At 38.3% G+C, this 18,541-nt stretch overlaps 1 protein-coding gene across 1 annotated transcript in view; it reads right to left on the bottom strand.

Annotated features, from left to right (window-relative positions):
- Positions 1-18,541, bottom strand: part of LOC140639190 (phospholipid-transporting ATPase ABCA3-like) — a 136,316-nt gene that overhangs the window by 81,953 nt on the left and 35,822 nt on the right. The window contains exons 6-9 of the mRNA XM_072837688.1: positions 14,856-14,973; positions 10,242-10,415; positions 9,357-9,535; positions 8,231-8,365 (exon numbers count right to left, since the gene is read on the bottom strand). Coding sequence (XP_072693789.1) covers positions 8,231-8,365; positions 9,357-9,535; positions 10,242-10,415; positions 14,856-14,973 — 606 coding nt within the window. The remainder of the gene's footprint in view (positions 1-8,230; positions 8,366-9,356; positions 9,536-10,241; positions 10,416-14,855; positions 14,974-18,541) is intronic.

The raw sequence follows: 18,541 nt of genomic DNA, 5'->3' as shown, positions 1-18,541 counted from the left end.
CTTGAGATTAAAGCCCATTTCATTTATTTTCAAACAGATATTCCTTTCAAAATAATCTGTTGATGGTGAATAAAGCAAAACATCTTGTGTAACAAAAAAAGCTATTTCTCTTTTACCCTAAATGGCAATAAATGTTTTCTCCCTAGGTTTTTTCCTTATCCTCTCTTCTCCCTAGACCAAAGCGCCAGGCTCATGAACTGCTTAAGTAGAGACTGCACAGAGGATGAAGACAAAATACAGTTCAGTAATTCTAAGGCCTCAGGTGATCCCATGAAAAGCTGTTAGGCAAGAAAGGCTATTTAAAGGCTATTGAAATCTCTACTTAGATGAATGTCTAAAGTTTTATGTCTAAAAAGAAACTTTCACTTTAAAACCAACTAACCAAGCAAATCTCAAATTCTCCCTCAGTATCTTCAATATCCATAAATTGCTCCACCAACCATCCATTGCTCAAGGCACGAAACCAACTACATTAGCTTCCTCCTTTTCCTTCAATTTTACACCCAACCAGAGAGCAAATCTTTTCAGCTTTAACCCCAGATATATTCTGAATCTCTATACCTCTATCTCCACAAGACTAGTCCATGCTGCCATCACATCTTACCCAAGCTATTACAAAAGCCTCCAATTTGTCTTCTTTCTTCCACTCATAATCCTCACAGTAGCCAAAGTATTCTCATAGAAAAATAAATCAGATCATGTCTCTCTACTTAATAAAGGTCAGTATCAGTCAATGTACATTTGGGCTCTTTTCATAATTTGGCTGTAAACATTGGGGTGCATGTATCCCTTCAAGTTAGTATTTTTGTATTCTTTGGGTAAATACCTAATTATGCAATTGGTAGATCATAGGGTAGTTCTATTTTTAACTTTCAAAGAAATCTCTATACTGTTTTCCAGCATGGTCACACTCATTCACATTCCCACCAACAGTGTAAGAGTGTTCCTCTTTCTCCACATCCTCACTAACACCTGTTGTTTCCTGTGTTAATTTTAGCCATTCTGACTGGTGTGAGGCAATGACGTGGATGGAGCTAGAGTTTTATGCTAAGTGAAGTGAGTCAGTCAGAGAAAGACAACTACCATATGATTTTGCTGATAAGTGGAATTTAAGAAACAAATGAATACGGGGGGGAGGCAGGATAAAAGAGGCAAACCAAGAAACAAACTCAACTATAGAGTAAAACATGGTCACAGGAGGGGAGGTGGGTAGGAGGATGGGTTAAATGAGTGATGGGTATTAAGGAGGGCATTTGTTCTGATGAACACTGGGTGTTGTATGTTCAGTGATGAATCATTAAATTCTATACCTGAAACTAATAATACACTGTATGTTAACTAACTGGAATTTAAATAAAAATCTGGGGGGGAAAGAATAAAGGCCTATAATTATTGCCCAATATTGTCTGTTGGTCTCTTAGCATAAAAGGTTTAAAGTCCCTTGGCAGTAAGCAGTTCATAGTTCAAAGGAACTCTTGGTGTACCTTCCTCTTAGGGATCAGAGGCCATGGCTGCAATGACAGAAAGTGCCAACTGCTCAAGTGGATCACTAGAATACTAGTAACTAAGACCACTCCTGCTTGTACCCCTTGGTTTCCAACCATGTCTCTACCTCTTGGGGACACAGTACCACATAATGTCCTTTCTTTTATTGCGATACTCCATCTGAAGGATGGTGACTCATTTCCACAGATTACCATCTTTATGCCTCAAATATGCCCTCAGCAGGCTATTTCATCACTCCCTTCAGATGGGAGTTTCTGGATGTACATTATAGACCAGTGTAGCTCACTGTTGTGAGCTCACTGCAGTATCTCCTTTGCTGGAAAGTGGAATTCTTTGTGATGTGACAGTAGGTGAAATCCCATACTGGTGAACCAAACAATCAATAAGCTCTGGGATGGTTATCTTGATTGAGGCTCTACAGGCAAAAATGTGTCTAGAGTAAATGCTGATTCCTGTAAGATGAAATGAAGACACTTTCAATGTGAAAGAGGTCCTACGTACTTATCTAGACATCAAGTAGATGTCTCATCTCCTTGTGGATGGTCCTCAGAACTAAGCTTTGTTGAGGAGATGCTAGAAATGTGGCAATAAGAATAGTAAGATTTACTTAGGGACTGAGAGCCAGTATTTCAGTTTTTCTTCTACTCCTGCCACTACAGATTTCTATTCCTATGATCACTGATGGCAGAGGCTGGCTAGTGTTACCTGAGTAAATTTGTCTACATGGTTATTTAATACCTCTTCTGTGATAGTTGGTCTTTGGTGGATGTTAACATGCATTACAGAGGTCTTCCCACTTTGTTTTCATTCCTATAGTTCCACTCATGTATCTCTACTCTAGAATTTCTTGTCCCTAATCTTCCAGTCTTTCTCACTGTATGCCCCTAATTTGCCAGATCATTCACCACTGCCTAGTTCAGTGTTTTGGGGCCAATCCTGTGACATAAAGTGGAGGACCAGGTGAACAGTTTGAAGTTCTGTCCTTTAGGAAGATTTCTTCTCCTTTTGTCTTTCAAGTTTATTCCTTTTTGGGGCTCCAGTGCAGCTGCTAATCATTTGTGACCTTTACTCATGTACCAAGTTGAGCTACCCGTGAAGCAAACTAGGAACTCCCTTTGTGTGAGTTGGTTAATATAAGACCTCAGTACAACCACGTGTGTGAGCTGAGGGAAAAGTACTGAAGCAATAGTCGTGGATGACATGAAGATTTAGATTCCCTGCTCACAAAGCTTGCTGATATCCACTAATTTTGCTCATGTTCAATCTTTGATATACCGCTTTCATCTTAGGATGGGTAACTGCTGGTCTTGCCTGTCTTTACTGATATGGTGGTTCAGCTTATGATGGAACCCAGCTCATGATGGCCATTTCTGGACACAGTGACTTGGTATTCCATGATCAGGTGCTTCATCTCTACCAAGGCCCAACAGCATACAAGAACTGTTTTTGACATGAGAGACACCTAACTCTGGGAAATGAACAAGGGGTAGTGAAAGGGGAGGTGGGCGGGGGGTTGGGTGACTGGGTGATGGGCACTGAGGGGGTACTTGGCGGGATGAGCACTGGATGTTATGCTATATGTTGGCAAATTGAACTCCAATAAAAAATACTTTAAAAATTAAAGAAAAAGGAAAACAGCAATGATTTTCCTCAGAATCATACTTCTCATCACAAGAGGTCTTTAATCTCTACATCCTGTTTTCCCAGTGATGCTTTTTGGGGACCTAGGCTGCATGTGATTGTTAAAATGAGTGACACCAAGAGAGAGGTTTCTAGGGATCTAGGAACAGCTGCCCCATGGATTCAATGGGAGACCATGCAGCCGTGGGCTGAACCTTAAGAGGGAAAAGACGCAGGGTGGGCAAAGAATGCCAAAGAGAGCAAGCAGGCCGCATGAGGGTAGAGGATGACCAATTCCAAGGTTTTAAGGTCAGGACAAGAGTACAGCATCCTCACTCAGGCCAGCCATGGTGGTCTGTACAATAATACAGGCACATGTCTGAGATAGGGTGGGTTCTGTTGAGTCTAATAAACCAAATATCCTGAAAAAAAAAAAGAACTGTTTTTGAAAAATATAATTCTCTGCTTCAATTGCTGATGGCATGGCCTTGATCCATAACCTTAGATATCTGCATTGTTATTCTTCCACTGAGGTTTACCATAAAATCTACATGATATACTTTCTCAGTATGATGCCCACAAATACCATAAAGTCTGTTGGGTTGGGATGAACAACAGCAAGAGTGCTACTACTACAGCCTTGATCTGCTGCAGTATCCTTTCCTGCTCCAAACTCCACTCAAAGTTGGCAGCTTTTTGTGCCACTTGGTATGGGGTAAAAACAGTATTCTCAGGTATAGAGTACATTGGTTTCAAAACCTGAAGTGGCCAGCAGGCACTATCTTCCTTTTGGTAGGAGGTATAAAATACATAAAATTATCCTTCAGAAAGAATTACTGGCAGATAGCAGATCACTAACTCCTAAAAATTTTACCAATGTAGTAAGTCCCTGAACCTTTATAGGCTTTATCTGTCTCTTCCTTAGAATACATATCTAACCAAGGCCTCCAACATACTTGTTATTTCTTGCTTATCTGATCTGCTCACCAATATAGGGGGCCAGACTGATGCTCTGCAAAATATATAGCTAATACAGGTCCCTTCAGATTCTATTAGGACAGAGAGCTGAGGAGCCTATAACCCTGGACAAATAAATATATACTGTGGTTGTCCATTCAAATAAATACAAAAAAAATCTCAGATCCCCATTGATATAGGAAAAATGAATTTGCCAAATCAGTAGCCCTATACCATGTTCTCAGGCTGTGTTAATTTACCACAAGTGAATTACCACATATTATACGAAAGCTGCAAATAGGTGAAGTATTTGTTTGAATATGTGGTAGATCCACTGTCACTCTACAGGTTTGCAAGGACCAGAGTGGAGAGTTAAATGGGATTAAGGGGAACTACTACTCATGCTGCTTTCATCTCTGCCACTTTCCCATAAATGTGATATTGCCTTTGATTTACCACCTTGGCCAGTGGGGGTATACAGTTTCAAAGGATTCCACCTGGCTTTTCCAGTAGGACAGCTTATCCCCAGAGGCCAAGGAGTCAACATAAGGGGTTATACCAACTATTGGGTATGTCATTTCTAATTATTTGTATGGCAACTACAGAAATGTCCACTAGGTGGTAATGTAGTTCCAGTGTACCTACTTGAAGTCATCAGAAGCTAAGATTACCTTTATTACCTAGCTTGAACATAGCCTTGCTCTAACAATAGGATCATGAAGATACTTTGGATCTCCAAGTATGGTTACCTGAATAAATTGCAGGACTTGGGTAATCATTATCACAAACATTTACTGCAGTGCTGCTGAGCACTTCTACCTAGCCAATCTAGACCCTCCTTCAAGTCAATGAGTGAATTCTGAAAAACTGGAAACTGTAAAGGAGACCTTGAATTTATATAGATCAGGTGCTGTCTTAGCTCCTGATGATTCAACTTTTACTTCTTCTGGTAGTGTTGGTTGGTCAATATCCTCACTGGCTATACTCCTATCTTACCTCAAGAGAGCTATTTCTGCTAACCATCATTTGTGGGCCAGGTGTTCCAGACTGCCACACTATACTTGACATAGTGTATTATTAGAAAAATTGTTCCTGCCTGTGTCACCACCAATCCTCTATTTGGTTGGACTCACATTACTTCCACTGCTACAAGTGAGTTCATTTCTGTTAAGGTATCTCTTACTGCCAGCCCTTATCAGTGATGCTGGTATTCCTCTCACTAGTATATTCCTTATTGCTTTGACCAGGCCTACTGCAAAACCATGTTCATGTAATAGATTAGTTGGATGTGACTGGTTAAGTGTCTTCTGAGGCTGCAATCAAGTGACAACCTGGGCTAAAGTCATCTGAAGACTTGACCAAGATCAGGGTATACATTTCCAAGTAGACATACTCAAGTTCATTCTGATTGTTTAGGGAAGACTCAGTTCTTGTCCATATGAGCAGCTTGAATGACATGGTGCTATCTTCAGAGCAAGTAATTCACAGTCAAGGCAAAAGCCATAATGACTTCTATGATCCAGTCCTGGAAGACCTGTACTTCTCTTGCACAGCATTATACAGGTTACAAGGTAGGCATATTTACTGCAGAAGGGGACTGCACAAAAATGTGAGTATCGGTGAGGATCCCTGGGACCATCATGAAGGCTGCCAACAACCATAGTCTGCCCTCTGTCTCCAATGATTCATTTTGTACTCACATAAAAAGACCTTCCTCTGCTCTCAGTGCTATAAAAGTCTCAACTTTTATAGCATCATCTCAAAGTCCAGGGTCTAGTCATCTAAATCAGGTCCAGGTGTCTATGAGCCTCCTGTCATCTAGTTTCTGGAGATTACCTCTTGGAGTACAATTACCCTAGAACTGAAGATCTGTGATCCAAAGAGACTTGAAATCTACCATTTTCCACTCTCCCCACAAACCCAACACAAAGTACTGGGATATGCATAACTTAACCACTACACATACTCTCCGTCTCACTCTAAGTAGAAGACAAGAAACATAAAGCAGTCAAATGAAATTCTGAAATCTACTATTTGACATTGTTGGTAGTTCTTTGATAAGGACTGAAGACCAGATAATGATTCTCCAAGGTTCTTGGCTCCACTTTCTATTCTCTTGACTCTGACTTCTCAATCATCCTTCCTTTGCCATGAAAAGCATCCTATGGCTGCAGCTGAGTTTTTCCTAGCCTGCTTTCTGTTTGTAGAAGTTTGGCAGTTCAAAGTCCTCTATTCATTTTTTACTATTTCAAATCTTTTAAATAGAAGCTAGGGGTATTTCCTGTAGCACAAATTTATTTAAATTTTGTTCACTAAAGCCACAAAAGCCACTTCTACACATAGATTTGAGACAACCCTTCTTTACCTTTGGCTTCTGTTGAGGCTCTTGACAATTAATGCTTTGTTACTGTTCCTACTGTTTGATTGTATAGTACCCTGAGGTACCACCCTTGGATATTTCTCCATCTAAAACAAGAGTTTTACTCAATATTTTTAGTTTTGATTAGAGTTGACACAAAACTTTACATTAGCCTCAGGTATACATACAACTTAGTAATTTGACAAGTTAACACATTATGCTGTGTTTACCACAAGTACAGCTACCATCTGTTTCATTATATCATTATTACAAAATCATTGGCTATATTCTTTATGCTCTGCTTTTTATTCCCCTGACATACCCATGCCATAACTGAAGGCCTGTATCTTCCTCTCCTCTTCAACCATTTTCCCCAAACTTCCATCATCCTACCCTTTAGAACCACCATTTCTCTGTATTGATAGTTCTGGTTCTGCTTTTAGTTTGTTCATTATTTAGCCTTGATTTATGAGTGGAATCACATGATATTTGTCTTTCTCCATCTGACTTATTCCATGTAGTATAATACACTCTAGGTCCATCCATGTTGCGTCAAATGGCACAATCTCACTCTTTCTTGTGACTGTGTAATATTCTATTATGTATATAGACCACATTTTCCCTTATCCATTCATTGGTTGGTGGGCATTTAGGTTGCTTCCACATTTTGGCTATGGTAAATAATGTTGCAACAAACATTGAGGTATATGCATCTTTTCAAGTTAGCTCATTTTTCCTAGGCAAATACCCAATAGTGGAATTATTAGATCATGTAGTAATTCTACTTTTAATTTTTTGAGGAACCCCCATGCCATTTCCACAGTGGCTGTACCAATTTATATTCCCACATGACGATTCCTTCTTCTGCATATCCCTGCCAACACTTGTTTCTTGTGTTTTTGATTTTACCCATTCTGACAGGTATGAAGTGGTATCTCATTGTGGTTTTGATTTGCATTTCCCTGATTATGAGTGATGCTGAGCATCCCTTCATGTGTCTTTTGGCCATCTTTGGAAAAACGTATATTCAGGTCCTCTGCCCATTTTTAAAATCAGATTGTTTCTTTTCTTTTTTTTTCTTTTTTTTTTGTTGGGCTGTATAAGGTTTTTTTTTTTTTTTTACATATTTTTGATATTAACCCCTTAATAGATATATCATTTGCAAGTATCTTCTTCCATTCAGTAGGCTGTTTTGTTTTGTTGATTTATATACACATCTCCAAAATTAGCTGAATTTGCAGGGAGGTCTCTGGGTTTCCTGAGGCTGAATTTGCAGGGAGGGCTCTGGGTTTCCTAAGGCTTCCTTAAGAGTTCAAACTAAGCTTAGGTAGACCTTTGAGAGGCAATGCCAGCCAATGTACAGTTTACCTGAATACTACATGCCTACTATTGGTGGAGATAAATTAAGAGATTCAAAAGTCCTTCCTTGATGAACTGCTTGACAGAGGAGAGATTGCATAACAGATAAATGCAAAACATTTGTGAACAGAAATTAATGTTCATATACTCAAATTATTCATCTCCAATAGACTCTACTTTTTAAAATGAGAGCATTTGTGGAAGATACCATATAGTTTATAGAAAATCTGAATCTATTCTGGAGGAAGGAGAAAGATGTAACTTCTTATCACATATTGAAAAAATTTAATTTTGATCTTTCTCAAAGGAAGTAAACAGTATGGCCATGACTTTTTATTAGTATGTGATCTTTTTCTTGGCATTTCTGGTAATAATCACTTACAATGAACTATAAACTAAATTTCAGTCCCAACAAGAAAAAAGCAATACCTTGTATAAATGTTTGATTTGGATACCTGCCACCAAATTAGTAGGTTCTGCTTCAAAATACTTGCTTTCATTTGTTTCATAAAATTGCCTTGTTTCCTTTTTTCTCTCTGGTGTTTCCCCAAACCAGTGAGAGCGCTAAAAAAAGGGAGGTAATAAAAGCGAAATCACTGCAATGGTATTGAAAAATGATGCTTTAGAAAATACTCTAGCCTGTTACTTTTTGTCCCAAGATGGATTGCTAAAAATTTCTTGGGATTAAATTTTGGAGCTAATTGGCTTAATTTGAATCCCCAAGGCATAAAAGCAAACTATCCTACTAAAACCAAAACTGAAAAAAAAAATAATAAAAAAAATAAAACCAAAACTGTCCAAGAGAGGGACAAAAGAGAATTGCTCTAAAACGAGGTCCTAGCAAAAAGTATTGTATCATTCTTTGTCATATCTTCTCTTAGCAATATATAAGTCAATGAGAATAAGAGAAAAGACTGAGAAGGGAGGGCAAGTTACACATGATTCTCAAAATGCTATGGCTCTGACTCTAAGACATCAGTGCTAAACAAGGATATAAAGCAGGTGGTGAGTGCCCAGATAGGGGACATAACTAAACCTCTTATTTTTACCACCCAAAGACCCATGCTATATTAATTTTTGTATACCTGAGTTCAATCGCTTCTGAAATATTTGCCTATAAAATGCGACAGATTACTCAGAATTTGTAAAGTTTGGGGCTATAGGCCAGGATCTACAGATTATTTACAGTTATATGTACTGGGTGCTTTAAAGTATATCAGGAAAAGGCCAGTGAATGGCCAGAGTAATTAAAAATGATTCCTTCAGGGCACCCTGCCTTTGGTTTAGGCCATGATTCCAGTGTCCTGGGATCGAGTTTCACATTGGGCTCTCTGTGGGGAGTCTGCTTCTCCCTCTGCCTATGTCTCTGCCTCTCTCTGTGTCTCCCATGAATAAATAAATTAAATCTTTTTACAAAATAAAATGATTCTTTCACTTGATCTATTGATTCAGTTATAGAGAGTGGAAAATCAATTCATGATGGCTTTTATAGAAATTATAATACATATTTATAAGGGCTGTAGCCTCTCTCAGTAACAGAAGTATTAGAACTCACCAGCAAGAAAAAGTTCCATGGCTTGGGTATACCATACTCCCCTGGAAAGACAGCTTCTATATACCAGGCCACAAGGCCATATAAGAAAGCATCAAATAAAAACATCCCCAGCACATGGATAAAGTCAAAGTCCTCCATTTTGGGTGGTGAGATGATGTTACTCCACTTAATTCCAATTTCTAAGAGATAACAGTTGACATTTAATTTAGGTGCCATTTAACACTAAAACAGTTATCCATCTGCATCATAATTAAAGAGTGAAGAAGAAAGGTGTTAATATTTTATAGAGATTCCTATTACAGTCAGTTGCTTTCTTATACCATTAGAATTTAGGACATCTGAGCAAGTAATCATGTAAAATGCTTCCTAGCATGCCACAAAGAATCAGTTATGAGTGAAACAAAACCAAAATACACTAAGTCAGGAATATAAACTTAGAGAAAAATAAGCAAACCTATGGGTTAAGACACTGTCTCCTCTCTGTCCACCCCTCTTCATGCTAAATGTTCACTGAAAATATAATTTTAGAAAACCAAAATCATTGAAATGCAGGGATAAATGCTATCTATCTACAGGAGAGAAGACTAGAAGACTTTTTGCATAGATGGTGCACTGATGAAAAAAGGAAGACAAAAAGTTATTAAAAGCAGACCTGTTTTGCTTCCTCTCCTAGCACTAAACAGCAGCCAGGAACTCCGAATGGAGTAGGGAAAGGCACTAACAGACTTGAGTAAATTTACAGAGAGAATGTGGAAGCATTCATGTACTACAGATGGTGGTAGGAAGTAATATAATTTTTTGAAGCACAGTTTGACAATATTAATCAATTTTAAAACTGTGAATATCTTATGAGAATATGGCCAAATTTACAAAGTAAATACTCACTCTCCATTTCTGCCTTGACTAGGAATTTAGTTCCCAGTGCCATTGCAATATTTGAGCTGAGACAAGAAGCTAGCTTCTGGGTGAATGTCATTTGTCCAAAGTTTGTAGAGATTGTGGCAAATGGAAAGTAGGTAGCAAAATAAATGAAACCTCCAACAGAAACAGCAAAATGTGCTGGAAATAAGAAAGAAAGAAATCATAAGGTCAATTTAAGGAACATGCAAACACCTAAACTACAAATATCTTTGTGTTACTGAAAGAGTGTAATAAAATAAGCACAGTGAGAACAGAAATTGGTTTTATTCACCATTTGCTTACCATTATACAATGTGTGGCACTTAGTAGATGCTCAAAAGCATTTTTTGAATAAACAAAAGGCTGAAATTAAACATCTCAGTAACTAATTTTTCTGGAATTTATCATTCTATAATGTAGTAACCATGAATATTATAACTCTTAGTGGAAATTTTACATATTCATTATCATTCAGCACAAAAAATTACAAATGTAAATACTATTATTGACATAATCAGAAAATATCTAGATTGTATTTCCAGATACTATGAGATTCAGTCTATGTCATGATACTAGGTCACAAACAGAGGAGGTGTGCCCCAGGGAAGGGCATGCCACACACTGTGGGCCGAGCTCCCTAAATGGCTGGAGCATGCCAGGCGGGGCCATGGGAGCACTCCAGGGGCTCAGGCGGCAGCTCCGGGCAGAGGGGGCTGCGCGGCCCCAGGAACGCAATTCCAGCAGCACAGGCCCCACAGCCCAAAGCACCAGGGGACACGGCCCAGGATCCAGTGCTCCCTCCAGGACAGGCAGAGGCTGGGAGGAAACAGGGCAGCAAGGACGCTCCTGCCGCCGGGTGCATATCAGTACCCTCCGCCCCCGGAGCATCCAGGTCCCTGCAGACTGAGAGCCTATGGTAGTGACTGCGGAAGCTGACTCTAGGGCTGGAGAGCTGGCCACCGCCACTGTTGTTGTTCCTCCTGATGTCACCTTGTGCCTGGGACTGAGTAGGCGCCAGGGAGCAGGGGCCTCACAGAATAAACAGCTCCCACTGAACCGTGTGCACCTGACAGGGGCGGGGCAGCTTCCCCAGGTGCACACACCTGATAATCAGCATAGTAGACCCCTCCCCCAGAAGACCTGCTGGAAGGACAGGGGAAGAGCAAGTTCTTAACCAAGCAGCGCTGGAAACCTCCAGGGGAAGTTGAGGGACTTACAGTATACAGAATCAGAGGACACGCCCTCCTTGTTTTTTTGTTTGTTTCCCCCCTTTTTTCCCCTTTTTCCTTCCTTTTTCCAGTACAACTTGTTTTCAGCCACTCTGCATTGAGCAAAATGACTAGAAGGAGAACTCACTACAAAAGAAATAATCAGACACAGTACTCTCTCCCACAGAGTTACAGAATTTGGATTACAATTCGATGTCAGAAAGCCAATCCAGAAGCACAATTATAAAGCTACTGGTGGCTCTGGAAAAAAGCATAAAGGATTCAAGAGACTTTATGACTGCAGAATTTAGATCTAATCAGGCAGAAATTAAAAATCAATTAATGGGATGCAATCCAAACTGGAGCTCCTAACGATGACGGTTAATGAGGTAGAAGAACAAGCGATTGACATAGAAGACAAGTTGATGGCAAAGGGAAAGGAGGAAAAAATGAGCGGGAAATATCAGAAACGGAGACAGAACATGAGAGACTCCTAACTCTGGGAAACGAACTAGGGGTGGTGGAAGGGGAGGACTGGGTGACGGGCACTGAGGGGGGCACTTGATGGGATGAGCACTGGGTGTTATTCTATATGTTGGCAAATTGAACACCAATAAAAAATAAATTTATAAAAAAATTAAAGGCTTAATGTAAAAAAAAAAAAAACAGACCAAGAACCATATGATCCTCTCAATAGATGCAGAGAAAGCAATTGACAAAATACAGCATCCAATCCTGATCAAAACTCTTCAGAGTGTAGGGTTAGAGAGAACATTCTTCATCATCTAAAAAGCCATCTACAAAAAGCCCACAGCAAATATCATTCTCAGTGGGTAAACACTGAGAGCCTTTCCCCTAAGATCATGAATATGACAGGGATGTCCACTCTCACCACTACTATTCAACATAGTACTAGAAGTCCTAGCTTGAGCAATCAGGCAGCAAAAAAGAAATAAAGGCATTCAAATTGGCAAAGGAGAAGTCAAACTCTCCCTCTTTGCAGATGACATGATACCGTACGTAGAAAACCCAAAAGCCTCCACCCCAAGATTGCTAGAACTCATACAGCAATTGAGCAGTGTGGCAGGATACAAAATCAATGCCCAGAAATCAGTGGCATTTCTATACACTAACAATGAGACTGAAGAAAGAGAAATTAAGGAGTCAATCCCATTTACAATTGCACCCAAAAGCATAAGATACCTAGGAATAAACCTAACCAAAGAGGTAAAGGATCTATACCCTAAAAACTATAGAACACTTCTGAAAGAAATTGAGGAAGACACAAAGAGATGGAAAAATATTCCATGCTTATGGATTGGAAGAATAAATATTGTGAAAATGTCAATGTTACCCAGGGCAATTTACACGTTTAATGCAATCCCTATCAAAATACCATGGACTTTCTTCACAGAGTTGGAACAAATAACCTTAAGATATGTGTGGAATCAGAAAAGACCCCGAATAGCCAGGGGAATATTGATAAAGACAACCAGAGCTGGGGGCATCCCAATGCCAGATTTCAAGTTGTACTACAAAGCTGTGATCAAGGCAGTGTGGTACTGGCACAAAACCAGACAGACACATAGATCAATGGAACAGAATAGAGAATCCAGAAGTGGGCCCTCAACTCTATGGTCAACTAATATTCGACAAAGCAGGGAAGACTATCCACTGGAAAAAAGATAGTCTCTTCAATAAATGGTGCTGGGAAAATTGGACAGCCACATGCAGAAGAATGAAACTGGACCATTCTTTTACATCATACACAAAGATAAACTCAAAATGGATGAAAGATCTAAATGTGAGACAAGAATCCATCAAAATCCTAGAGGAGAACACAGGCAACACCCTTTTTGAACTTGGCCACAACAACTCTTGCAAGATACATCCATAAAGGCAAGGGAAACAAAAGCAAAAATGAATTATTGGGACTTCATCAAGATAAAAAGCTTCTGCACAGCAAAAGAGACAGTCAACAAAACTCAAAGACAACCTACAGAATGGGAGAAGATATTTGCAAATGACCTATCAGATAAAGGGCTAGTATGCAAGATCCATAAAGAACTTATTAAACTCAACACCAAAGAAACAAACAATCCAATCATGAAATGGACAAAAGACATGAACAGAAATTTCACAGAGGAAGACATAGACATGGCCAACACGCACATGAGAAAATGCTCTGCATCACTTGCCATCAGGGAAATACAAATCAAAACCACAATGAGATACCACCTCACACCAGTGAGAAAGGGGAAAATTAACAAGACAGGAAACAACAAATGTTGGTGAGGATGTGGATAAAGGGGAACCCTGTTGCACTGTTGGTGGGAATGTGAACTGGTGCAGCCACTCTGGAATACTGTGTGGAGGTTCCTCAAAGAGGAAAAATAGAACTAAAAATAGTTCTAAAAACAGAACTGCCCTACAACCCAGCAATTGCACTGCTGGGGATTTACCCCAAAGATACAGATGCAATGAAATGCCAGGACACCTGCACCCCGATGTTTATAGCAGCAATATCCACAATAGCCAAACTGTGGAAGGAGCCTCGGTGTCCATTGAAAGATGAATGGATAAAGATGTGGTCTATGTATACAATGGAATATTACTCAGACATTAGAAATGACAAATACCTACCATTTGCTTCAACATGGATGGAACTGGAGGGTATTATGCTGAGTGAGTGAAATAAATCGGGGAAGGACAAACATTATATGGTATCATTCATTTGGGGAATATAAAAATTAGTGAAAGGAAATAAAGGGGAAAGGATAGAAATGAGTGAAAATATCAGTGAAGGTGACAAAACATGAGAGACACCTAATTCTGGGAAACGAACAAGGGCTAGTGGAAAGGGAGGTGGGCGGGGGGTTGGCATGACTGGGTGATGGGCACTGAGGGGGGCACTTAGCAGGGTGAGCACTGGGTGTTATGCTATATGTTGGCAAATTGAACTCCAATAAAAAAATTAACCCAAATGGATGAAACACCTAAATGTGAGACAGGAATCCATCAGAGTCCTAGAAGGAAACACAGGCGGCAACATCATTCAGCTCCTTCACAGCAACTTCTTGCTAAATTCGTCTCCAAAGGCAAGGGAAACAAAAGCAAAAGTGAACTACTGGAACTTCATTAGGATAAAAAGCTTTTGCACAGCAAAGGAAACAATCAACAAAATTAAAAGGAAACCTATGGAAGGGGAGAATATATTTGCAAATGAAATATCAGATAAAGGGCCAATATCCAAAATCTATAAAGAACTTCTCAAATCCAAAATCCAAAAAAATCCAGTTTAGAAATAGGCAGACTACATGAAAAGACATTTCTGCAAAGAAGACAATCTCCACTGAGTCACTAATTATCTTTCCAGGAGTTTTACACTCACCTTTATTGAAGAACGTGCTGACCATAAAGCTGAAGAATATTGTGGCGATGGCAAAACATAGTAAAAAGATGAAGATAAGAGATGGATCACTGTACTGGATGATTGGCGCAGGATCTATCTAACAAAACAAACAGGAAGCCAGTTAGCCACACTCTAAATGTCATCACAGCAAAACAAAAGAAGAGAAAGAAAACATCTTTAAATATTTTAATAGTACTAGTGAAACTAATGACAAACCTCAGGGATATGAGTAAACAATTCATTAATTACAAATAGTCCATACATCTAGACTTAAAGTTTATTTTGCTGAAAGACTAAGTAGCCCCTGTGTTTCCAGAGTGGAGTCAACAACAAGCAAGTGTTCACTTCCTGACAACCTTAATCCATTAAGTCCACACCATATATCTGTTTTCCTCTCAAAGTTTAGCTATAGCATACTACAGTGAATTAGACACTTGCCTTGACAAAGAAAATCATGCACATCAAAAGGATGATAACTGAATATAAAGAGAGGAATGTGAAGAAACAGGCAGCCCAGAGCATCCAATTATTTAGTCCTATCATGAGTAGGTACTCCTGTGAGAGAGTTAACACAAACCAAACATCATATAAAACAATATAATTATACAAAATTCATTTACAAAGATTATCTAATTTATTTCCACCACAACCAAAATTGGTTAAATAAGAAATATTATCATGTCTAATTTATAGAGGAGGAGATCAATGACTTGATTAAAATTATTCAGCTAGCATGTGGCAGTCTGTGATGCTTATAAGCCCAGAGATGACTCTCGCCAATAATTTACCTGATACTGTTCAGGCATGAAAAATGCTTAAATAAAACTATAAACTGCTTAGATTAATATCCCCTTTCTATTTATTATGCTTTCTTCAAGAGAGCATTAAAAATGAAAATATATTTTAATTCAATTACAAAAGATAGAAGCAAATACCAAAAATATGATAAAAATAAGGAAGGATATTTAGTTTTAGCAATAATCTTTATGGATTATATTCTTTAAAGAAATATTTGGTATTTCAAATGTTAACAAAAGAGCATTCAAAAAGTTTAGGTAACAATATAATGTAGAAGACCAGTAATAAGATTCAAATGGGTGGCATGAGTCTTCACAGGCTTTTAAAAATATTTCTATTGAGGTGCCTGGGTAGCTTAGTCAATTAAGCATCTGTCTTCAGCTCAGATCACGATCCCAGGGTCCTGGGATGGAGTCCCATGTCGGGCTTTCTGCTCAAAGCAGAGTGTACTTCTCCCTCTTGCTTTCCCTCTGTGCTCTCCCTCTCTCTCTCAAATAAATAAATAAAATCTTAAAAAAAGACATTAAAATATTTCTATTGAATTTTACTGTAACTTTAAGCTCTTTGAGATTAGGGGGCAAAGACTATATCTGCCTATTTGTATCTGCCTCGCCCATACAAAGAGTTTAACAAATGTTTGTTGAATGAATGAATGAATGAATGTTAGGATCTTTAGGACTTGCATAGTTTCCAAAGTTCTTAAAAATGGGCACAGGCCCACTTTATTATGCACAGGGGACAGAAATAGGGATAAATGGGCCCCTTTAAGTTTCCTAGCAATCAATGCTACAACCAGACTTTCTTAGTAAGTCTTATTAACCAATAAAAATGACAAAGTATATTTAACAAAAGAAATGCAAGACTTCTGGGGTGCCTGGGTGGCTCAGTCTGTTTGGTGACCAACTCTTAGTTTCAGCTCAAGTCATGATCTTGGGGTCCTAAGATCAAGCTCTGCATCCAGCTCTCCACTCAACGAGAAGTCTGCTTTAGGATTCTCTCTCTCTCTGCCTCTCCCTCTGCTCTCCCTCACTAAAATAAATAAATCTTTTTTAAAAAGTAGTGCAATACTCCTACACTGAAAACTAAAACACTGTTTTAGTGTTCTTTAGTGAAAGAAATTATAAGAAATATAACTGTAGGAAAGATACCCCATTTACAACCTGTTAATTCAACATACTATTGGAAGTCCTAGCCACAGCAATTGGGCAAGAAAAGAAATAATGGATGCAAGTCAGATTTATTTGCATATGATATGATATTATTCATAGAAAATTATAACAGTTCCAATAAAAAATTCTTAGAACTCATCAACAAATTCAGTAAAGTTGGAAGATACAAAATCAAAATACAAAAATGTATTGAATTTATATTCATTAATAAAGAACTATTAGAAAGAGAAATTTTAAAAAATCTTATTTACAAATGCATCAAAAAATAAGATACTTGGGAGTAAATTTAACCAAGGAAGTGAAAGACCTGTACACTGAAAACTGTAAGATAGATATTGAATAAAGAAATCAAAGACAACATGAATAGATATACACTGTACTTGTGGATTGGAAAAATTAATATTGACAAAATGTCCACACTACCCAAAGCAATAGACAGATTCAATGCAATTCCCATTAAATTCCAATGTTATTTTTCACAGAAATAGAACAAATAGTCCTAAAATTTGTAGGGAACCACAAAGGACCGCAAATAGGCAAAACCATCTTCAGAAAGAAGAAAAAGCTGGAGGAATTCCAATTCCTGATTTCAAACTATATTACAAAGCTATAGTAATCAAAACAGCACAGTACCATCATTAAAACAGACAATAGAGCAATGCAACAGAATAGAGAACACAGAGATAAACTGACACATTTATGGCCAATTCATTTATGACAACTCAAAAATATACAATGGGAAAAGGACAATTTCTTCCATAAATCATGGAAGGAAAAATGGATAGCTGTATATAAAAGAATGAAACCATACACACAAAAAAACACTCAAAATGGATTAAGGACTTTAATTTAAGACCTGAAATAAAACCAGGAGGAAACATAGGTGGTAAATGCTTTCAGATTGGTCTTGGTGATGATTTTATGGATCTAATTTCAAAAGCACAGGAAAAAAAAAAGAAAAAATAAACAAAGGGGATTATATCAAAACAAAAATCTCCAGAGCAAAGGAAACCATCAACACAATAAAAGTCCGAATGGGAGAAAATATTTGCAAATCATATATTTGGTAAGAGGTTAATATCCTACAACTCAATAGCAAATATCAATCTGTTTCAAAAATGGGCAAAGGAACTGAATAGACATTTTTCCAAAGACATGCTGATGGTCATCAGGTACATGAAAAGGGGCCCAACATAAGTTAGAATCAGAGAAATGCAAATCAAAACCACAATGAGATATCATTTCACACCTTTTAGAATGGCTGTTATCAAAAAGACAAGAAATAAAAAAATGTTGGTAAGGATGTGGAGAAAAGGGAACCCTTGTACACTGCTAATGGGAATGTAAATTGTAAATTGGTGCAGCCACTAAGGAAAAAAGTATAGAGGTTCCTCAAATAATTAAAAATTTAAATTACCATACAATCCAGCAATTCCAGTTATGGGTACCTATCTAAAGAGAACAGCATTAATTTGAAATGATATGTGTACCTATATATACACTACAGCATTATTCACAATAGTCAAGACATGGAAGCAACCTAAGTGTCCACTGATGGATGGATAGATAAAGCAGATGTGGCATATATGTATGTATGTGTGTGTACACACACACACACACACACACACACAAAAGAATACTATTCAGCCATAAAAATGTCATTTGCAACATCAGACCTTGAGGGCATTTTGCTAAATA

The sequence above is a fragment of the Canis lupus genome, chromosome 8 (assembly GCF_048164855.1).
Source record: "Canis lupus baileyi chromosome 8, mCanLup2.hap1, whole genome shotgun sequence".
NCBI lineage: Eukaryota > Metazoa > Chordata > Mammalia > Carnivora > Canidae > Canis > Canis lupus.
This window is presented reverse-complemented; position numbering and strand designations above follow the sequence as displayed.